Here is a 24,200-nt window from a genome sequence, read left to right as displayed (position 1 = left end):
ATTGAACATTGAAATTGAATGTATGTTAAAATTAGACACAGGGATATGATAAATTTCTGCAAGCAATGTAACAAATGTTGCAAAAAAGAAATCAGGTTAACAAATATTTAAAATTATACTCCAAAAATGGATTTAAAAATGGAAACCACAACACTGGAAGAAAGCTTAAGAGTGGTAAAAAGGTAAAATATGGGGAATTACTGTATATGCCTGTAAGCCTATTTGGTGGGGGCAAAGTAGTAGTACCTTACAAGTAGTAAAGTAGATCGGTTTCTGTGATATATTTGGATTTTGGTAAAACATTTGGTAGAAAACTAAGATTTCTTATAATTAGAAAATAGATGCTGAGGTGGTCTGTATGGGCATATAAAGGTATATGGAGGGAGGTATGGAGGTTTAGGGGTACAAGCAGGTAGAGAGATGCCTATGCTAGAAAGTTGACACTACCATAATATAGCAATACCATGAATGAAGTAAGTGTACACATCCAGCACATTAGCCACTCACCTGACTGTGGATGGTGGACAATTAATGAATGTTAAACAGTATGGGCCCAAAAAATCATGCTGCTAAAAAGTACCAGGCCACTGCATTGCCCTACACTACACTCTGTTTCAGATGCTGCTTCCTAACTTTTGTGTTTTAATTAGTTAGGGACACTTATAGGGTAGCTACTAAGTGAGAGGGAGGACCCCTACCTACCTCTGTCTGTCATGTATACAGGAGTGCTGAATGCAGGTAGCATTGTATTCATGGGGGAAACATTTTGGAGCTTAAGCACCTGTACCCACAGGTATTGATGGTGGGTGAGCCTTAAAGCCTGCTATCCAGATGTGTTATAGTTGTACATAATTCAAGTGACTTTCCTTCGAAAACTGAAACTTTTTACATTTAAACTGATTTGGAACACACTATTGTCTTTCCCACCCTTCTCCATATGAAAAGTTACGCGCCACCGTCCTTTTACCTTAAATAGTTGCACTCCAATACAAGAGAACATGAACTGTAGAAGGGTGGTCACAAGAACAATGTTTCCAATGGTTTTTATAGCTACAAAAACACACTGAACCACATGCTGCAGAAAGAGAAAGAGAAAAACACATCAAATAAAATTGATTTAATGTATGGAAAAGTATATGTGTGTAATGAATATATAAAGAAAACCCATTTGTTAACCTTTAGACCCTTGGCACGGTTTATTGCTCTGAGAGGGCGCAAAACTCTGAGAACCCTCAGAATTTTCACTACAGAGATAGCACTTGATCTAAGAATAAAATAGAAACAACAGTTAAGAAACAATATGTGGAAGTGGACTGTTAATTCTAACTAGGAAATGAAGAGTATACTAACAACTAATAAAAATTGCAACATTAGGTTTTTATAGAACAAATTATTAGTGATGAGCAAACTTTTCTGCCAGATATGGATTTTCAGCACAATTCTGCATTTCACCATTAGTGAATATTTTTGTGAAACTGCAACATAAAATGCCCAAAGACACCATTGTATTTTGCATGGAAAAAGTTACCACACAAAAAAAGTTGCTGCAGGCCCCCCCCCCCCACCCATTGACTTCAATATGCTTCCTGTAGATTTGCTCATCGCTAGTGGTGATGATAAGGGACAATGAGGGACAAAAGAAGTCGCGGGCAACAAAAAAAAAATAAATCCCGCCACAAATGTGTTTCTCTAAATTTTCGCCATCTCGTGAATTTTATGGTAAAGCGAAATGGGACAGATTTGCTCATCACTACTCATCACTAATTATACAATTTGTCACCCTCTTCTGTTCTTTGCAGTGAGGCATCTCCTTTTCAGCCATGTTTGTGTTTTGAAAATAGGGCTATAAGGGCTTTAAAACTAGAGCATTACAAAGAATCCTGAGATGAGATATAAGATATATATGATTTGCACTAAACTATGTATAAACTATGCAAAGTTTAATGTCTGTGGAGTACTCTTTTTCCTTTTTTATATTAGTACTGAAATATGTTGCTATTCAAGCAAAAGTTGCCAAAAAAGTGTATATTTGCCTAGTATGGTCAGCATTCGGGTCAAATGCAGGCTTTTGTGAAAGGATCACATAAGTGTGCTGATGCGGTTTTCACCTGATGGGATTTTTAAACCTGCCCGTTAGATATCTGGCAGATTTAGTCTAGATATGTGTCCTGGAGGGGCCATACACAGACAGGCAAGCTGTCAACTAGCTATAAAGGGGCCAAAGTGCCGGCTTTAAAACCACTTTGTAAATTAAACATTTAAATATTTTCCATGGCAACAACTCATTTTGTTTCTACAAAAAAGGCAATTGCAGCACTTTGCATACCGCCTTCTGCAATGTAAATGACCTCTAGTGATTACTGCTATTAAGTTTCTGTAGGGGCATCATATTTAGAACATATTTGCAATGGGAAATTAAATTAAGCATGCAGATAACAGATTTATTTATGGTCTACTTTTGCAAACTTTTAAACTAACTTTATTTGTTCTCATGATGGACATTGACAATGGTAAAAAAATTAGGTGAAAACTTACTGGATACCAAAAGAGACAAGAGAAACGGCAACTACCAGAAGATCAAGAATGTTAAAATAATTTCTGCAGAATGAGCCTTTATGAAGAAATGCACCATATGTAGTCATCTGAGAAAGGAAACATTGGAAAGAACGATAAAGAAGCCAATGTATTAGTGCTGAAGCTGAACTAACAACATTTGAATCTTTATAAAAGGCTTATTGTAACATTGGCAACCGGCAAAGCTTAGTAGTAAAAAGATATTACTTTAATGCTTTATAAATAGGGCCCACTGTTTGTTCCATAGAATAGAAATAAATGCAGAGAATTATAAAGAAATAAATGATAGAATAAAACAAGCACTTTTGATTAAATATATTGTTAGAATTCTCACCTTCAAAGCAATTTCAGTTGTAAAAATGGCAGTGAAAACATAATCAAAATAAGCAAGGATCTAAAAAAACAGAATTTAAAAAAGTCATCAAACAAGTTCATATGAGTAATCCATAGTTATAATTTGTTTCAGTATCTCACACACATACTGTTATTATTATTATTACTACTACTACTAATAACTAAAACAATAATAAAACACATACTTATTAAATGTCATATAAATGTCATATGACAAAATTGGAAAACTGGGCAGCAAACTGGAAAATGAGGTTCAATGTTGACAAGTGCAAAGTTATGCACTTTGGTAGTAATAATATAAACGCGAACTATCTACTGAATGGTAGTGTGTTGGGGGTATCCTTAATGGAGAAGGATCTAGGGGTTTTTGTAGATCACAAGTTGTCCAATTCCAGGCAGTGTCATTCTGTGGCTACTACAGCAAATAAAGTGCTGTCTTGTATAAAAAAGGGCATTGACTCAAGGGATGAGAACATATTTTTGCCGCTTTATAGGTCCCTGGTAAGGCCTCACCTTGAGTATGCAGTGCAGTTTTGGGCTCCAGTCCTTAAGAAGGATATTAATGAGCTGGAGAGAGTGCAGAGACGTGCAACTAAACTGGTAAAGGGGATGGAAGATTTAAGCTATGAGGTTAGACTGTCGAGGTTGGGGTTGTTTTCTCTGGAAAAGAGGCGCTTGCGAGGGGACATGATTACTCTGTACAAGTACATTAGAGGGGATTATAGGCAGTTGGGGGATGTTCTTTTTTCCCATAAAAACAATCAACACACCAGAGGTCACCCCTATAGATTAGAGGAACGGAGCTTCCATTTGAAGCAGCGTAGGTGGTTTTTCACGGTGAGGGCAGTGAGGCTGTGGAATGCCCTTCCTAGTGATGTGGTAATGGCAGACTCTGTTAATGCCTTTAAGAGGGGCCTGGATGAGTTTTTGAACAAGCAGAATATCCAAGGCTATTGTGATACTAATATCTACAGTTAGTATTACTGGTTGTATATATATAGTTTATGTATGTGAGTGTATAGATTGGTTAGTATAGGTTGTGTGCTGGGTTTACTCAGATGGGTTGAACTTGATGGACAATGGTCTTTTTTCAACCCTATGTAACTATGTAACTATATTTTTTATTTCTGTACAATAAATAGGTGTGTAAATTAAACATACGGATTACATACAAAAAAAACATAGGTAAAGATGCATTACCCAAATGAGGAGCTTACAATCTAAAAGGAGAAGGAATGTGAGACAAAAGAGGGATAATTTACCAGTCCCCTGCACACAAGTGCAAGAGCACTAAGTGGTACAAAGTACAGGGGGCAGTAGGTTAGACAGGTCTGACTGAAAAAAAAAATGGTGGGCCCAGCCCTCGTGGGCCCCCCTAAACCAGACCTAATATAAAGCAATGGTGCTCCCCACCCTCCCCTGATTGTAATGAAGGAGAACTATACCACTGGTCACAAAAAGCACCCTTAACTATCATTGCCTAGACCCTCCTTAAACTTTCTCTTATCGCATAGTTTTTAAGTTTACACTCTATCCCTATCGATAACCGCTAGCTAAAAATGCAGAGAAGCGCAGCCGCGTACCTCGTCGGCATCTTCTTACTGACTGAAGACTCTTCTGGTCTCACCGCTGACACCTAACCTGCTTGAACATGTGCAGTTGAAGTGGATTTCCTGCTACATCCAACTGCGCATGTGCAAACAGGTTCATATTGACGGGGAGACCCGAAGTGTCTTCAGTCAGTAAGAAGATGTCGGCGAGGTACACGGCTGCACTGCTCTGCATTTTTAGTAAGAAAAGTAAGAAATTTAATAAAATTTAAAGAAATAAGTAAGAAACTTATTCAGGTATCCTACTCACAACATTTTTTACATGTGCTTATGTAGTCACCTGATTGCGAAATGACTCTGGCTCAATTGGATCCTCAGCAGCCAAGGAGATGCTGCTAAGCAGAATGAACAGCAGGATAAAATTTGTAAAAGTCGTGGCATTAACAATGCGGTGACAAAGAACCCGGAACCTGAAGATAAATAAATAGTATAAATACATACATGGAATTCTGTCCTATATCTTAGTTACTTTTCAACATTTGTCAGACATTATACTATGTCTTTCTATTAAAAATCAATAATTAATACATGTCAAACAGGCTGTCCAGTGTCCTGTTTCAGTGATTATACGGTCATTTGCTCAGCTGCTAAGGGGTCCATTTACTAACATTTTTTTAAATTTTTTTTCATTTTCACAAATTGTGTTTTTTTGTGCTAAAAATCATGGGTTTACCAATTACATGAAAACTCAAAAAATGTGTAATTTATTAAGTGAAAAAACCAAAAAGAAAAAAAAAATCAAAACAACTCCGTCTAAAAGCTGTTTTGCTCATGTAAAAGTAAATGGGAGCTATCCTAGGCAAACTGTAACAATCTTTTATTTTATTTATGGTTTTAGAGGTTTTCAGGTTTTTCTTTCATTTGCAAGTACCCAAAAATTATTTTGAAAACAAATAACAAAACAAAAACTGTAGTACCAATGTCAAAAATAATACTAAAAATACAAATACAAGATTGTATTGTAGAAATTATACCTATATTGGCTAACAATAAAAATACATTGCAAGCTTTCGGAGATCTAAGGCTCCTTCGTCAAAACAAATAACAAAACAAAAACTGTAGTTCCAATATCAAAAATAATAATAAAAATACAAATACAAGATTGTATTGTAGAAATTATACCTATATTGGCTAACAATAAAAATACATTGCAAGCTTTCAGAGCTCTAAGGCTCCTTCGTCAGGCAAAATACAAATGAAAGCTGTAATGGCACAACATATATACTGTTAGATCAGAGAGAAGTGTTCACAAGCAATAAATTAGGAAGTTACAGATAGAGATAACTTGTGAAGATAATAAAAGTAATGTCTAATAGGATGGGTTGTAAATAGTCCAGGGGTCTATTCAGTTAGGTCTCCTAGTGTGAAACTTGACCCCAAATTAAGGCCCGGCCCTGTTTTAATGTGTTAAATAAAATCTATTGAATGGTAAACTATATGGACCAATTGCAGACAGCATCAAACTGGCACTGAAACAATATAACTAAAGGCAGTTGACTCTGGACCCACCAAGGGAACAAAATATGCAGTGACTTCTCCTTGATTAACCTCTCCAAATATAAACCTAGTACAGTGGAACTCAAAATACTCTCAAAAGGACTGACATTCTGCCCTACAAAAAGCCTTGATAAAACAGTGCTCTGTAGTGACATGGAGAAATTTTTCCAGAGATTACGACTCAAAGAATTCTTCTATAATAGGCCAAATATAACACCAGAGAACAACCCGGAGAATCATTGAATCAAAACAAAAAAGAATAACAACTGGACCCCACAACCAGGAAATAACTAGTTATATCTAATATACTGGCCAAGCAGAGGAAGTTGATGTAGAAAATCAGTATCCAGGAGAAAAATGCTATATGGGCTTTAAAAAACAACAAAGACTTGATAATTAAACCAGCTGATAAAGGGGGTTCTGTGGTAATAATGGACACTACCGATTACATAAAAGAAGCCAATAGACAATTGTCTAACACTACATATTATAGAAGGCTGGAAGTAGATCCAAAACATACAAAGGAACTTAAACAAGTCATCAGTGGCCTCTCACCCCAACAGACACACTTAATGGATTTGATGCCAGTGAACCCCAGAATTGGTACCTTTTACATGTTACCCAAAATACATAAGGAAGGGAACCCAGGACGACCCATCATCTCTGGTATTGGAACATTAACAAAGGGCATATCTGGGTGGGTAGAAAACATTTTGTTGCGAAAACACCCAGTTTCATACAGGACATCACTGAACTTTTAAACAAACTGGTTACCATAGGTCCACTTCCAGAAGGCACCATCCTAGCTACTATGGATGTGGAGTCTCTTTATACCAACATCCCACATGAAGATGGTATTGCGGCCTGCCAATATTTCCTTGAAAAATGTCATATGCCCACAATGCCAACTGTACAACTAATCAGATTTATACTAACACACAACTACTTTTCATTGGGAAATGCCATATTCCTCCAACTGATGGGAAGTGCTATGGGAAGCAAAATGGCACCTCAGCATGCAAACTTGTTTATGGCCCAGTTAGAAGAAACTTTCCTGGCTTCCTGCAACACCAGGCCTTTGACCTATTTACGGTGTATAGATGACATACTTATAATATGGACAGAATAAGAAAAGAAAACTATTGACATTACACCTAAGATTCAACCAATTTCATCCCATGATTAACCTTATCCTTAACCATTCCTCTTCACACATCAATTTTCTGGATACCACCATACTATATACATAAAAAATGGAATCATACAAACATCCTTATACCAAAAACCAACAGGCCATCCAGTGTATCTTAGGTGGGACAGTTTCCATCCACATCACATTAAAAAATCAATTGTTTTTAGCCAGGCTCTGAGGTACAACTGGATTTGCTCAAACCCTGATAAAAGAAATAAATATCTCCATTCCTTATGGAAAACTTTTGTTAATCAGGGCTGCCATCCGCAGGTGACTGATGATCAAATCCACAGAGCAACTTAAACACCCAGAGACACACTCTTGGAATACAAACAAAAAATAGAAATCAACAGGGTACCTATTGTAGTCACCTACAACCCACTGCTGAACATTTTAAGAAAAATACCCAGGGACCTGGGTCCATACAGATACAGATACCAGACTAAAGGAGATATTCCGTGAACTACCTATTCTGTCCTATAGACAACCTCCCAGTCTGAGGAAAATGATTGTTAGAAGTGCTCTTCCCCAAACAACTAAAGCAGGTACATTTCCCTGCAACAGCAAAAGATGTGAAACTTGTAAATATATCCTGTGCAAAGAACAAATTGCAATACCGAATACACAAAAAGTCTACACTATTCGGGACTGCTATTCATGTGCTTCCTCCAATGTGGTGTACATGATCATTTGTACTAAGTGCCCTACAGGAGGAATTTACATTGCAGAAACAGGGCAAAAACTACGCACAAGGATGAATCATCACAGGCATACACGTAAGATCAAGACCAAAGAGTGTGATACACCAATGGGACAACACTTCTGCAATCAGGACCACAGGCTTCAGGACATGAAGGTGTTAATTCTAAAGGGGAACTCTGAAACTGAACGAGAAAGGAAGATCTATGAATTCAAATGTTTGGAGTTATTCAACACATTAAGACAGGGCCTTAATTTGGGGTCAGGTTTCATGTCACACTGTGTGACCTGACTGAATCCATACCCCTGGACTATTTACAACCCATCCTAATAGACATTTTTTACTTTTATTATCTTCACAAGTTATCTCTATCTGTAACTTCCTAATTTATTGCTTGTGAACACTTCTCTCTGATCTAACAGTATATATATATTGTGCCATTCCAGCTTTCATTTGTATTTTGCCTGATGAAGGGGCCTTAGAGCTCCAAAAGCTTGCAACGTATTTTTATTCTTAGCCAATATAGGTTTTATTTCTACAATACTCTTGTATTTGTGTTTTTTTTATTACTCTTTTGAAAAAAAAAATCATTCTTTCTGCATTTCATTCCTCTGTGATTTTTCAATTCAAATCTTTTAAAAAATAACTAGACATGTGGTTTTAGTGAAAATGAAATATTTTGAGGTTTCAAAAACCTCTAAAACTACTAAAATCAGATAATTGGGTCTTCCAATAATAGGATTTTCTTTAACCCTGATCAGCTTGGCCAATGCTAGCCCATGTATAAGCCATTAATCTATTGATAATAAATCTGTCTCATAGTTTAAAAATGATTCAAGTGTATTTCCTTACTTGTTAGTGGGGCCAAAGATAAAAAAAGAACTAGCATCAGGCATGGGCACTGCCTTCTCTTTCAGTTGAAGCTCTGCCAAGGGCCGTGGTCGAGGACTGATAGGAATTTCTGGTTCCTCTTCTTCATCATCACCTAAAAGGGCATTAGAGAGGTTGCAGTGAATAAGAGTATTATTTTACTATTTTTTTGTTCCTTTTCACAGACAATACAAAGTAGGTACTCTTCACAAATCTAGTAAGGTGAAAGTGCATGTCATTATAAATATATTTTATATGTAAATATGGTGGTTACTGTTTGATGTAACCACAAGATGGCACTAAACAACAAGCATAAACTGCACATGTAGTAGTTAAAATAGCTAAGCGATGAAGGGCCTGAATTTGGACTGCTGCTGTGTAAGTTGTTGCTTATACCCTACAGTATATTGAAACAAAGGCATTTTTTAAAGTTACTGTCGACAAGAATTGTTCAATATTTGGTGTTGATTGAAGTCTAGTAGCGAGTGTAGCAAAAAAGAGAATTTTAAATTTTAAATCATAATTAGGCGGGGTGCAAAATTCATACAAACAAATACAAAAGGTCCTCTCCACTCACCCATTATCAATATATATAGTACATGAAGAAATCCTGTGCATTAAACTTCCAAGAAATGCCCTCCACTTTAAACAAAGCAGGGATTGTTTGTCCATATATTGCAATATATTTAAGCTGCCCAACTACGTCAACATCACCATGGATCTGGCCAGTCCTACACTCACTTTCAACTGATTTATTAAGATTTCTCTTGTTTCATTATGCATTTTACACAGGAACCAAGTTTTACATGCAACATTCTTGCTACATCTCACCTGGGAAGTCTGCAGATGGATATGGATCCTTTATTTCATTAACATTAGACTCAAATTCATCTATCTTTAGCTGTAAACAGGAATAAGAATATAAATTAGGATATGTTGCAATATTTTGATCATTTCAGTCCTAAAAAGTTGCATGGCTAATGGTCTATTTCCCACTACATGTTCTCTAATTGTGTCAATACTCTAATCTTACACCACTTTAAAGTCTAGTTACCTTGGCTGTAGTGGGTATACCTTCACCTTTTGCTTTCATTTCTAGTTTCTTTGCCAGTAACAACTTTTCTTCTTCTGATTTGTCAGGATGAGCACTAAAATAAAATAAATATCTCATTAGGATATAGGGAAATTCTTACAGTCATAAGAACGAAAATGAAAAATAAAAGGGAATTCTATGTGGAAGCAGACACGCCTATTTTACTACTTTACCTAGACAAAATAGATAATTTTCACATATATCAAATTACTACTACTACTGTAAAAAGAGACAACTCTCCACAACACACTTTTAGGGCTCTGGCACACGGGGGAGATTAGTCGCCCGCGATAAAACTCCCTGTTCGCGGGCGACTAATCTCCCCGAGTTGCCTACCCCTGCCATCCCACCGGCGAACATGTAAGTCGCCGGCGGGATGGCAGACGCGGCGGCGCGATTTCGTGCAAATCGCCGAAAAAGACTGGCGAGTCTTTTTCGGCGATTCCCTGAAATTGCCCCGCCGCGTCTGCCATCCCGCCGGCGACTTACATGTTCGCCGGTGGGATGGCAGGGGTAGGCAACTCGGGGAGATTAGTCACCCGCGAACAGGGAGTTTTATCGCGGGCGACTAATCTCCCCCGTGTGCCAGAGCCCTTAAAATGTGTCTCTTTTGTAGGTAATCTCTATTTGCATGTCAGTTGCTATGCTGAAGATTTATAGTTTAAAATAGTAGCTACACACACCAATAATCTTGCAGGTGCTTAACCCATTTAATCAACCATTAGCCCACGTGGTACCTTGCCTGCTGTATTGCAATCTACCTAAAGTTCTACCCAAGGAAATTCAAACATATCTAAATTAAATATAAGTCCAAGAGGATCAGGCACTCACGTATCAGAAGTAAGGATGCCTGGGTGCAGAATTATGATAGAGATAATACAAAAAAGTACCCCGCACTCACAGGACTTATAAGAAAATAAACAATTTTTATTGGTCAAAAAACTAACGTTAGTTTTTTGACCAATAAAAATTGTTTATTTTCTTATAAGTCCTGTGAGTGCGGGGTACTTTTTTGTATTAAATTAAATATAACATATCTTCCACAGTATTGCTCACATCTCTCCTTTATTTAAAATGTAAAGTCTAGAGCATTTTACCTTATAAATCTATTTCAGTTTTCTAACTTTCCTGCTAAAACAGCCGCAACATCATCAATAAAGTATAGCTTGTCCTTGTGAAAAAGCCTGCAGCTAACTATAAAAGCAGCCAAGTTCTATAAAAATGGATGCTGATAGCACAAATACATTGTTTTCACCATGGACATTAAGTATGTCATATATGGCACGTGTAACACACTATGGGCCTGATTCACTAAAGGGCGATAAAAATTATCGCACGCTTTTTCACGTTAAAAAACGCAAAATAATTTGCGCGCGATTCACCATAGTATTATCGCGTGCGAAAAATCGCCATTTTCGCATGGGTTATTTCTCGCACTAGTTTTACCGTTTTGCGTTAATTTCCGCGCTGAAAAGAATACGATCACATGATTCACTATAACTTTTGCGCGCTAAATATCGCATTCGGCTATGCGAAAATTAACACCTACTACAGGCAGGCGAAAAATTATACAAAAGTACAGTAAATGATTTTTTGCAATAAAATATGGAGTTACAGTGTTATTTATTCAAGTATGTGTTTCCCCTAGAGTGACGCAGCCGCCAGTTTGCAGCGAAATGTTCATTTTTAATACAGTAATTTTCTGCAAGTATTGGCGTGTATGGCTAACATGGCGTGCGTTGATTTGCGCGACTATTTCTATTTGGCTACAAGTGATGAAATGTTTCGCCAGGCATGGATTTGCAGCAAATTTTTGGACGTGTGTTGAATTTTTTTCGCGGCGGATTTTTTCATGGGTTTCTCAAAACATTCCGCCAATAGCAAAACGCATGAAAAAATTTGCCACGCAAAAATTCACCGCACATCCAAAAATTTATACAAGCGTCAAAAAATAATAGTCACAGCAACAATTTTTTTGCCCGCACAATATTTTTGCCGTTTCGTGGATCTTTCAAAAGATTTCCTAATTTTTCACTAAAGATAACCAGAACACATTTGCTCATCACTAGTGGCTACTATTTATAAGCATCTACTATTTATATGATACCATTTATATGCTACCATTTATATGTGGCTAATATTTATATACATCATTTATATGCGGCAACAATTTTTATACACTATTTCTATGCTACCATTCATATTATTCGCGTAATTTAGCGCATGTACCGGCAAATACCGCATTGAAATAGTCTTTTCGCGAGTTAAATAACGCATGCAATTTCGCGCTAAAAAAGCGCGAGTATGCTTATAGTGAATCGTGCGAAAAATCTCCAAAATTAAGACGCGGTAAAAATTTTAGCGCACAATAAAAATAGCGCACGTTTTATCGCCCTTTAGTGAATCAGGCCCTATGCCCTGATTTATCACCGTTCCATTATGGGGGAAAAGACCTTGCAACAAAGTGTCCAGGGAATTTTCAAGTTTTGCTCATAAGTAATGACCCACCAGTTGCGTTATTTACAGCACAGAGGCCAGTACGATAAGAAATGCATTTACTGCAAAAAATCACTATTGTACAATTTTATGAATGAAAGAATACATTAAAATAGTATGGTAATACTTTGTAGGACATAATATTGCTACAAATTATTATTACAAATGTTAAATGTGAATTTTTATAGTTTCTACTATTTGCATTGCTCTTCTGCAAACTTTCGAATGGGGGTCACTGACCCTGGCAGCAAGGGTCTTCCTTATTCATATTCTAGTTCCTTATATAAATCAATGCCTGGTTGCTAGGATAAATTGGGCCCTAGAAACCAGACAGCTGCTGAAAAACTTGAAAACCGAGGAACAAAACAGCTACATAGTTCAATACAAAAAAAATTAAGACCAGTTGCAATTTCTAAACAATCCCTTTAAGTTATTGCAAAATATTTGCATTGTAGCCAGTTTTTTTCCAGGCCTGTAAATCAGCTGACTTCTTGTACACTGGAAAACCAGAACCAGTTGTGCAGTTCATGTAAAAGTCAAAAAGATATTGCTTTCAAAGGCAATAACATTTACAAATAACACATTAAACATTCATTTAAAATGTTCATGGGTTTTACATTTTCTTTCACATCTTTCTCTCGTTTGTCTCTTGCTCAGCGCTCACCTGCCTAGTTCTGGCATCCGCTACACTTAGGGGCCCATTTATTAACGGTTGGATTTTTTTTACGATCTGAAAGATCCGCTGAAAAAAGGCACAACTTTTTCCAGATTTACTATGCGACACAACTGCTAAAAATCCAAATCTGACAATTTGCCAGCTAAAACTTGTCGAGATCATGTAGAAGTCAATGGCAGATGTCCCTGGAGGATCCTTCTTTACTTCAAAGGTCTTTATATTTTTTGCTGTTTTTTTTTTGTGCGACAGTTCTAAAAAGTAGAGGTTTTGGTGCAAAAATTCTAAAAAGCAGTACTTTCCCAACCTTTCATACTTTTCGAGTTCAGACTCTTAGGGGCTGATTTACTTACCCACGAACGGGTCGAATGGAGTCCGATTGCGTTTTTTTCGTAATGATCGGTATTTTGCGATTTTTTCGCATGTTTTGCGATTTTTTCGGATTCTTTACGAATTTTTCGTTACCAATACGATTTTTGAGTAAAAACGCGAGTTTTCCTATCCATTACGAAAGTTGCGTAAAAAGTTGCGCATTTTTCGTAGCGTTAAAACTTACGCGAAAAGTTGCGCATTTTTCGCGTAAGTTTTAACGCTACGAAAAATGCGCAACTTTTTACGCAAATTTCGTAATGGATACGAAAAACTCGCGTTTTTACGCAAAAATCGTATTGGTAACGAAAAATTCGTACAGAATCCGAAAAAAATCGCAAAACATACGAAAAAGTCGCAAAATGTTCGTTTTCAAGTCGGAACTTTTCCAATTCGGGTCGGATTCGTGGGTTAGTAAATCAGCCCCTTAGTAAATGTCAGACATTCTTGGATATTTTTTTTTTTTTTTTTAATTTTCAATTTTTTTTTTTTAAAAGTTAGAGCTTTAGTAAATCTGCCCCTAGAGGAACAAAAAAGGCTAAGTCCTAAGGGGCAGATTTATCAAAATGTGAGTTTAGTGCTTAATAAAAACTTCATTCCTATGGGTTTTTTAGAATCTAATTTATGAATGAATGAAAGAGTTCACAATTTGATAGATCCCATAGGAATGAATAGATGTGTGAGTGAGTTTATGGGTGAGTTTTTATGTATACAAAATATTTATTTTGTAATTATGGGATGCATTTCTCTGTATTTAATGTGCCTGGAATGTCAGTACCCACTGCCTTTCTAGCTATAAAACTAACTAAAACATATTTAAGCTTACTGATCACAAACACTAATCAATGGAGAACCCCTCACAGAAGTGCATGTATAAAAACTTTTACATCCTCATACCCCCCAACTGTCCCGCTTTTCGCAGGACAGTCACGGTTTTTATAGCGCATCCCACTGTCCCGGATAGTTCCATGAATGTCCCGCATTGCGGGACATTTATTGAACTATCCAGCACAGCGGGATGCGCTGGCTGGAGCCGGACGTTCCGGCTTCTTCTGCTGCTTTGCTTGTTATGCCTCTCCTTGCGCAGCGCGACAGGCCCTTTTATAAGGTTGCACCCCATGCGTACGTGTGACGTCATTACGCACGGGGCACAACCTTATAAAAGGGCCTGTCACCGCTGCACAAGGAGAGGCATAACAAGCAAAGCAGCAGAAGAAGCCGGAACGTCCGGCTCCAGCCAGCGCATCCCGCTGTGCTGGATAGTTCTTTCTATGGAGTGTACTGTCTATGGGGGCACTTTCTATGGGGGGCCCTGTCTATGGGGGGTACTGTCTTTGGGGCACTTTCTATGGGGTGTACTGTCTATGGGGGGTACTGTCTATGGGGGTACTATCTATGGGGCACTTTCTAAGGGGGTTACTGTCTATGGGGGCACTTTCTATGGGGGGTACTGTCTTTGGGACACTTTCTATGGGGGGTACTGTCTAGGGGGTACTCTGTATGGGGGCACTGTGTATGGGGGCACTGTGTATGGGGGGGCAAAACTGGTACGTAGTTATAACTCACTTATAACTGACTGCCTTCTCTCTATATTTGTATTTTATATGTAGGAGTTGCTATATTGTTTTCCTTAGGTAGTACAGTATGAGGGTATAGCACATTTGCATCTGATCCCGCCATTTCATCTATATAAAAGGAGTATTTTTTTTAAATGGGGTGTGGTAATTGGGGCGTGGCGCTGCGTGCGCCAAATCTTTTTGTCCCTCTTTTCATTTTTCAAATGTTGGGAGGTATGCATCCTAAGCATTTTAGGATAAAAAAAGCACTCCCACCCACACTTTTGAACAGTATTACTGTCAGAAGGAACCGCAAGAGGTAGTTGGGAGGTCTATTTTTTACACCAGCAGCGAATCCACCACCTTAGCTTTAGGTCAGTCTATGTATGGCCCATCTTTAGCCTCCCCAAACAAAAAAAGTCACCCTCTGCCTATGATGCAAGCATATAAAATCACTGCTGCACAGTTTGTCTGAGATATAGCAACAGATAGCAACTGATGATAGTGCTCCTTTACACCATACCAAATGTTGTTATAGAAAAACTACACATATACTATGAATACTTAACCAACATATAGTTCATATTATGTTAAGTAACCTATTAAAGAATCTCATCAAACTGAAATATATATCAGTAAATATTGCCCTTTTACATCCTTTCCGTTGAACCACCATTTAGTGATGGGCTGTGGGCTCCCTCAGAGATCACATGACCAGAAATAATGCAGCTCTAACTGTAACAGGAAGAAGTGTGGAAGCAAAAGGCAGAACTCTGTCCATTAATTGGCTGATGTGACCTAGCATGTGTGTGTGCCTTGGCTTGTTTGTGTGCACTGTGAATCCTATGATCCCAGAAAGCGGGCCTTAATTCTTAAAATGTCAGTATTCATGAATCTGGTTTATTTAGATGACGCAGGGGTTTACATATCAGCTTGTTTATGATATATATTTTTATAGAGACCTACGTTGTTTGGGGGGTATAGTTTTCCTTTAAATAGGGTAGCAGTTTTTTAAGGAGTCTACTTACCGAGCTAACTTTTTCCTCTTGCGTTCCTCAGCCTTCGCTTTTTGAGCGGATGTGAGATTCTCTGCCTCTGCTAAATTATCAACTGCAATAGCAAGAAACACATTCAGCAAAATATCTATATAAAGTTAAGGATGTAGTACCCAAAGGCCGTGTGAATCCAATTCATAGAAATTTTAGTAATAAAGACAGAATGTAATTAAATAATTTTTTGAAGGGTATTTATCAAATAGTGAACTTTCGACCATTTATAAATTACCTTCTTAAAATCTCCTAGGAATGACTAGAAAGTGGGTGAATTTTTCTGCGGTGAGCTGTGATCTCACATTTTGATAAATCTGCCACTTAGTATCCTTACATTTATAATGCAAAATATTGACAACAAAATCACAAATTGCAAAAAAAAATATAGAGGTTAGTAAATTTGTCCATAAATAAAAGCACTGAACAACACTGCAATAAATGTATTTTTTTATACTATACTGCATAGTTTATCAAATAATAACTTGAGATAGGGGTTTTAAAGAACACCTTAAGAAAGATTAGCTAGAGACAAAATACAGAGAAGGTTTAGCACTCTTATTGAAAGGATACAATTCCCACAAACGAACAAGATAATGAAATAGATGCAGACAAACATTCCAGGGAAAGTAGGACCACCATAGGCCATTATTCCATTATACATGACAGAGTTCCAGTCCTCCCCAGTCAATATCTAAAATAACAACAAAAAAATACATAAAAAATCATTAAAGACAGACATTATTTTAGGGACACAGTTACAAAAGAAATGTTGTTGGTGTTTGGCACTATAATTTAGCAACAGCATTGCTCCTAAAAATGTAAATATATACACTTACTGTATATTCAATATAAGACTTATGAGCAGGGCCATCTGATCCAATTTTTTTTGTAACTAAATTTATATATATATATATATATATATATATATATATATATATATATATATATATAAATGATTATGATTAGACCAGTTTATATGTTTCCCCTATTTTTTGCATAATACTAAAAACAAATAGTAATCATGTTATGCTTGTTGTATTATCCCCAGTGATCCCTGACCAGAAGCATGTCCAGTTAAGATCATAGGCAAGTTTTAATTTCAAATTATCCTGAAGCAGGTCACAGTAAATCTGCAAAAAAATAGAAGGCTTCTGGATGCAGCCTAAAGGTAGTTTAATTCTCCTTAAATTAATGCCTCCTGGCACCTGATAGCTAGGGTTTTAAGGAATTTATCTGCTTTATTATTGCAGTTCAACAACTGCTAGGGAGTTGTTGGCGCATGTGGAGCATAAAAAAAAAGCAGAAAAGTAAAAGGGAAAGATGTAAGAGAAAGATGCCTAAATTGTTTATGAATAAATTAAGTCAGCTGATAATCTAAGAGCACAGTAAATCAAGCAAAAGTCCCTTTTGTATTCTCCTCCTTTATTCTGGAGTCACCTGGAAGACAGTGATCAGCGACTGTGGAAAGTTATCAAATGTACTCCTGCGAATCTCTGTATCCTCAAAGTCAAACTTGCCACCAAACATCTGCATTCCAAGCAGAGCAAAGATGATCATGAAGAGGAAAAGCAGAAGGAGGAGAGAAGCAATAGAACGAACAGAGTTGAGAAGAGAAGCCACCAGATTATTTAAGGATGTCCAGTACCTAGAACACAAGTTGTCAGCATACATTAGATTTCATGTAACTTTCTCCTCTCTATGTAAAATATGAGCCAATAACTAGACATCATGTGATCGAGGTAATCTTTTTGTTTATGTTGTTTACAGAAGAGAAGTGCTAGAAAAAGTAAATGCTGGTAAAAGTATGTGATTTTATTCACTGCTGGTGCTCAACAAAATAGCACCCCCCCTTGTGCATTTAATAAAAATTACCCACTAGGAGGGAGATTTATTAATATTTATAGTTGGATTTTTTTGCCACAAATTTGCACAATTTGGTGCAAAATCTCAACTGTGCTTATTAATAAATATCCCTCTATGTGTAAATGTTTTCAGTGTTTTGCATTGTCATTAATGTCTTCTTACCGTGTGATCTTGAAGATCCTCAGTAATCGAATACAACGGAGGACTGATATTCCAAGAGGAGACATAATGTTGCTGGAGACCAGCAAAATCTCTAGAATACCAGTACATACCACAAAGCAGTCAAACCGATTAAATAGTGACATAAAATATGACTGGAAGCCCAATGCATATATCTTCAGTACCATTTCTAAAGTGAACATTGCCAAAAGTACTTGATTTGCGATATCTGGAAGTAGATAAAAATAGCAGATTTGGGAAGTAAGTTAAGCAATCCTCCATTAAACAAGTTAAATGATATTGATAAATTTTACATATATGCACAATAGTTTAAAAACAGGCATATGCCAATTATATTAAACATTTCGCCCAAATAATTTCTAGCTAATGATATCAGAGAGTTATTAAATGAAGCCCTTATATCTTTACATAATCATTACATTCCCCTTAAGCCTCTCTTCTCCAGTGTAAACAATTCCACCTTGGCCAGACTTTCTTCATAAATGAAATCTGCCATACCATTTAATAGCTTAGTTGCTATCTCAGTAATGGGTAATAATTTGAATGCTTGTCTAGTGTAATGCTAATGTAAAATTTACACCAACATTTCCCTAATTCTGACTCCAAAGATAAATATATATGATCTTATGTAAGGGGGGTACCCTGTTCACACCACTGTTTAAAGAATCTGTTCTTAAAGGACAATATCTTTATTGTCCTTACTGCACTTGACAATGCTTACACTGCACTATACATTGTTTTCAAGGCCCTCTTCTGAAGCATTAATGAACAGAGTAAATAAAAGTGGGCCCTGTAACGAACACTGTGACCCACCTTTTAGAATCACTGTAAGCAGTATTCCAGCCTATGAAAGTATTGCACCACTAGCCTTACTAACAGCAGGTTCTCCCTTATTAGGCCTGTTGGGATGGGGTAAGTGCAGCTGGACTGGGGAAGGCTTTGGGTAGTGGCACAGTCAAGGCTGCTTTCTGCAATGAGGCAAACTGAGAAACTCACCTCAGGTGGCAGCACCTCTAAAGTTACCAGGGGTGGCAAAAGGCTGCTCCTGGAATCTTCAAGAGCCAAAATTTTTTTGTAAATCACTCTCTTTTAAATAGCACTCTCTGTACTAGCGATACAGCCCCCTTCACCCTCCTCCGAAGCAAAAAAACTAAGTGCAGAGGGTCAAGTGGGGGTGGCATCCCCTAGGCCAAAACGCCCCTGGGCATAGTTCTGCATTGTTTGTTATACAAGTATGGGATCTGTTATATGGAAACCTGATATCCAAAAAGCTCTGAATTACAGGAAGGCTATATTCTATATAGACTCTAATACCAACTAAGATATAATTAATCCTTACTGGTGGCAAAACAATATTATTGGGTTTAAATTATCTTTAAGCAGACTTAAGGTATGGAGATCCAAATTATGTAAAGACCCCTTATCCAGAAAACCCCAGCTCCCCAGCCTTCTGAATAATAGGCCCCATACCTGTAATGAGATTCTTATCATAATAGGAATGTGTCAGTATTACATTAACTGGTATATATGTAAGTAGATCATGAAATGCACTCAAGGCTGCTATTGTCAGAACTTTGCCACAGGTGTGGGACAAGGTAGCAGAGGCAGCAAAAAAGCAGCATATGGTAAACTGCAGAGCCACTTTTCTGTTTTTTGCAATGGGAACTCTTACCAGTTGCAAGCTGCCCCTTAAGATTTTGCAACTTAGATTTCAAAAGGAAAACCTACCTGCATTTCACACAAGAGAATACTCCCTGGAATCGTTTCTCCAATTTTGAGCAACAAAAGAAGTTGTGCAGTTTCAGACACAAACTACCATGTTTTATTTACCTGTAATTGTTGTTTCCATAATTTTAGCATAAATGGCATCTATGCATTGTCCTTGTGCTTTGTCTGAATTGTGCTTTGACTTAAATCAGATGCAAGTAGGGTTACCATTTTTACTTCCCGAGCTTGCATTGAAAAGATAATTTGCATTTAATTCACTAGACATATGTCTAGTGCATGTTTTGGCATAATAAAAAGTTAGGGGCTAGTCCCACTTGGGATCACCTTTGTGTGCTAGTAGCCCTAATTCTGATTGATATGCACCAAGCATATGGTGCAGAGGCCTGGATGTGCATGTGGTAATCCTTATCTGGAACCCTGGAGCTACCACTAGGCCCTGTGTGCCAGTAGATCAAGGGTTCCCCAGTTTCAATAAGTGCAGTTGCATGACATTTATCAGAAGAGACGGGCACTGACAACCATGTACAAGTGCAGACACATGTTTAAACACAATTAACAATTGATTCAATATGCACACTCCATTGTGTCCATTTCAGAAATATGTACTTGTGGGTGCATTTGTAAATGATCCCTAGATGGTTTCCTAGCCTTTTTTATTGATTTTTGTTTTGAAAGCCTGTAACTTTTAAATACTTATCTTCAATTATGCAATTATGCAAACTATGCAACATGGCTATGTAACCTGCAACATATACCTCTGCTGAGAGCATAGAATGATAGATGGAAAGAGCATAATATATAAAACCTGTATATGACATTGCTTACCTTGGGCTTTAGTCAGCCATTCTGGCTGGTTATGATGCTCTGTTGCTATGGTAATGGTGTTAAATAGAATGATAAGGATAACAAACCAATAGAAAAATCTGGATTTTACAAGATCACGACACTTCCTGCGCAGGAGCCGGTGCCAATGACGCCACTGTTTCCTACAGATATAACAAAATTAAATGATGTGTATATATATATATATTACAGTACACAGCAGATACTTTAAATTAGTTTGTTTGTTTCAATAAAAATACAACACATAAAATTATGTGTTGGAATTCAGAATCAGAAATTTTTTTTTTTATTTGCTTACAAATAAACATAGTGGATGAGGTTAAAAGAAGACACATGTCCATCCACTTTTTTGCAGACTAAAAGCTGTCTACCTGCTAGCTGATCCAGAGAAAGGTGAAAATCCTAAAGTCTGAACGCCTCCAGTTCCCCTCAGATGTAGACAAAAATCCTTACTGATTCCAAGAGGGCAATCGGACCTATCCCTGGATCAATTTTGAACTTACAACATGCAACCTCCTTTTTCTAATCTGCATGGATGCCCTTTGTGCCCTCTGGAAGGGTTTACTGGTACATAGCGTATCAGATATATGTTATTACATAGTTATGATACGCCCCCCCCCCCTTAAGTGCCTTTTCTCCAGTGTAAACAATCTCAACTTACATAACCTTTTCAAGTGTAGTTGCTCTTCTTTGGACTTTATTTTATTTTTTACTGCTTACTTTATTATTTATTACATTTATATGCCTTTTATGCACTGGAGACCAAAACTTCACGGTAAATGACTCTCTGAATATATGTTCTTTGAACATATACCACATTTAATTCAGGAAAATATCTTTCTGGCCCATCCTGCTGCTGATTTGTTACTGCTATGTTTATTACCATTGCACTCTTAAAGTTACCAGGAGAGGCTTTTTGCTGCCCGTGGTAACTTTGGGGGTGCTTCTGACCTGAGGCCAGTTGAGAAACTCGCCTCATGGTAACAGTGCCCTGCTAAGCCGTAGTTTAAAAAAATTAAAAGGTTTATGCAGCTGTGGAAAAATACCAAGTAGATTAAACCTACTAAAACTCCACAGTCCAATCTCCTACTTACATCATCAGGTCTGTGGTTTGAAGTTCAGATCACATTTCTCAATATAAGCAGTTTTTACATTTAAAGTTTCTTCCTGTTTTTTGCCCCCGCCTACCCAACCACACACTTCTCATCATGTCCAGTTTGCAGCAACAGCACTTTTGTTTTGGTTTAATATCTCGCCTGGACTACTGTAACTCCCTATTAATTGGCCTTCCCCTCCAAAGACTGTCCCCTCTCCAGTCCATAATGAATACTGCTGCCAGGCTCATACACCTCTCCAACCGCTCCTCCTCTGCCGTGCCACTCTGCCAATCCCTGCACTGGCTTCCCCTACCATCCAGGATAAAATTCAAACTAATGACTCTCACATTTAAAGCAGTTCATAACTCTGCCCCACCCTACATCTCTGAACTTATCTCTAGGTACCATCCAACCCGCTTGTTACGCTCCTCTACTGACGTGCTCCTCAACTCCTCTCTCATTTCCTCCTCACACGCTCGCATTCAAGACTTTGCAAGGGCTGCCTCCCTTCTCTGGAATTCGCTCCCACAAACTATCAGACTTTCTCCCAATCTCTCTGCCTTCAAGAGATCTCTAAAAACACATTTATTCAGAGAAGCTTACCCTAATCTAGTTTAGCAATACCCTGTGCCACACCTCTCACAACTCTGGTCATGCCCATTCCCACACCTTGTGTCTCAACCCTTTCTCCTTGTAGATTGTAAGCTCTTTTGGGCAGGGTCCTCTTCACCTCTTGTATCGGTTATTGATTGCTTTATATGTTACTCTGTATGTCCAATGTATGAAACCCACTTATTGTACAGTGCTTCGAAATATGTTGGCGCTTTATAAATAAATGTTAATAATAATAATAATTTTAAATGCTTTCCTCTTCATTCCTATTTACATTTTTATATCAAAGCCACATAGTTCTGAATAATTCAGACAAATAAATAACCAATAGATAATTAATATCATAAGTGACCTGTTACAGAATCTTATTAAACTGGCATATGCATATCAGTAAATGTTTCCCTTTTACCTTAAATGGGATGTAAAGGCAAAAATAAAATTGCACTGCTTCTCCACCTAAAAAGAAGCATATTTGCATTATACGTTTGTTAGACAATATGTATTGTTTCTTTATGAAGAATGATCTTCTGCAGCTCAATTCACCATTCGTCTGCTCTCCCTCTGGAAGCAGCTTGTAGAAATCCTTTGATGGCTGGATGGCAGGCCAGAGTCAGCCCTCTGGAGTAGTGTGAATCAGTCAGCACTGCTCTGCATTCCCAAGGGCAGGGAAGCAGAGTGGAGTTATTGTATGTTGGTATATGGTGGCTAACCTCAGTAAGAAGCAACCCTGCTCTGCTTTCCTGCCCCTTGCAGTGCGGAGTAGCGCTGATCGTTACTCACTGGCTGGCTGGTCATCAATGGATTTCTGCAAGCCATTTCCAGAGGGAGAGCAGATGAGTGGTGAACTGAGCTGCAGAACATTTTTCACTTTTTAAAGAAACGGTACATATTTTCTAACCAAAGTATACATTTATAGCGGTAACGGTTAAATATCATTTTAAATGACAACCATTTCTGTTCTATTTTTTAAGCCAAAACCTCATGCCCCATCTATTGGTTGAATTAATGATTAATGAGGTAGTTTATCAAACATTTACTGAAAATTGAATTTCCCTTTCACATAACAAAGTAGATAGACTTTTATCAATTTTAATTTTCTGTACCACTATATATTAGCATTGTATACACATGCCAAAGGTGGCAGATTTCCCACATTATCAGTACTATTTCAATACATCTCTTTAAGAATCACTTACAAGAAGCTTATAAACTTGTTTATTCCCTCCAATTCATAGAGACTTTCTGTCTCTGAGCAACCTTCTTCTAATTGTGAAAATCCTAACAGAGGAGAGAAAAGGAAAAGAAAAAAAGTGAAATCTGGTTCAGGTTTAGGGAGAGTTTGATGTAAAAACAAATAACAATCCCAAATAAGATAGATTGTCAGAAAGCATAAGCCACACCAAGTCCCTCAGTAAGAGGTTAGAGAATTAAAGAGTTAAGTTTATAGGGCAGAGGTATTAAGTATGGAAAACCCTGCGATAAAAGATACGTTTTATTAGTAATAAGACTCGTTAAAGGTAGTTACATTGGCTATAAAAGAAAGAGGCCAGTATATAACTGAAAGCACCAGTAATATTATAGAGGGTTGCCCTCAGCTGGGCCTTTTCCAATAGGTTGAAAAGATGCACTCTATGAGCACAAAAAGTCCATATGTATGCGATAACATACCAATTACCTCTGTAGGTAAGTATCACTGAGGGTAACTGAACCTTAGGCTAAAGGCTAGTCGACAATCACTTGGTATCATGCCCTTAGCTGAGCCTGTCCTACAGGCTAACTGAAATTTGGCAGCTCCATACCTTTACAGATCAACATTCCATATTGGCTTTTTTTAGTACTCCGAT

The 24,200-nt window shown here is 37.5% G+C and overlaps 1 protein-coding gene across 1 annotated transcript in view; it reads right to left on the bottom strand.

Moving 5' to 3' along the window:
• Nucleotides 1-24,200, bottom strand: part of cacna1s (calcium channel, voltage-dependent, L type, alpha 1S subunit) — an 83,730-nt gene that overhangs the window by 27,029 nt on the left and 32,501 nt on the right. Inside the window, exons 10-23 of the mRNA XM_031896822.1 lie at nucleotides 23,553-23,634; nucleotides 20,630-20,790; nucleotides 18,059-18,284; nucleotides 17,471-17,678; nucleotides 16,604-16,724; nucleotides 16,013-16,127; nucleotides 9,852-9,945; nucleotides 9,629-9,698; nucleotides 8,780-8,912; nucleotides 4,819-4,948; nucleotides 2,909-2,968; nucleotides 2,536-2,642; nucleotides 1,177-1,264; nucleotides 968-1,075 (exon numbers count right to left, since the gene is read on the bottom strand). Of these exons, the coding sequence (XP_031752682.1) occupies nucleotides 968-1,075; nucleotides 1,177-1,264; nucleotides 2,536-2,642; nucleotides 2,909-2,968; nucleotides 4,819-4,948; nucleotides 8,780-8,912; nucleotides 9,629-9,698; nucleotides 9,852-9,945; nucleotides 16,013-16,127; nucleotides 16,604-16,724; nucleotides 17,471-17,678; nucleotides 18,059-18,284; nucleotides 20,630-20,790; nucleotides 23,553-23,634 (1,703 nt within the window). The remainder of the gene's footprint in view (nucleotides 1-967; nucleotides 1,076-1,176; nucleotides 1,265-2,535; nucleotides 2,643-2,908; nucleotides 2,969-4,818; nucleotides 4,949-8,779; nucleotides 8,913-9,628; nucleotides 9,699-9,851; nucleotides 9,946-16,012; nucleotides 16,128-16,603; nucleotides 16,725-17,470; nucleotides 17,679-18,058; nucleotides 18,285-20,629; nucleotides 20,791-23,552; nucleotides 23,635-24,200) is intronic.

This window comes from Xenopus tropicalis, chromosome 2 (assembly GCF_000004195.4).
Source record: "Xenopus tropicalis strain Nigerian chromosome 2, UCB_Xtro_10.0, whole genome shotgun sequence".
Taxonomy (NCBI): Eukaryota; Metazoa; Chordata; class Amphibia; order Anura; family Pipidae; genus Xenopus; species Xenopus tropicalis.
The sequence above is the reverse complement of the archived record's forward strand: the minus strand, read 5'-3'. Positions and strand labels throughout refer to the sequence as shown.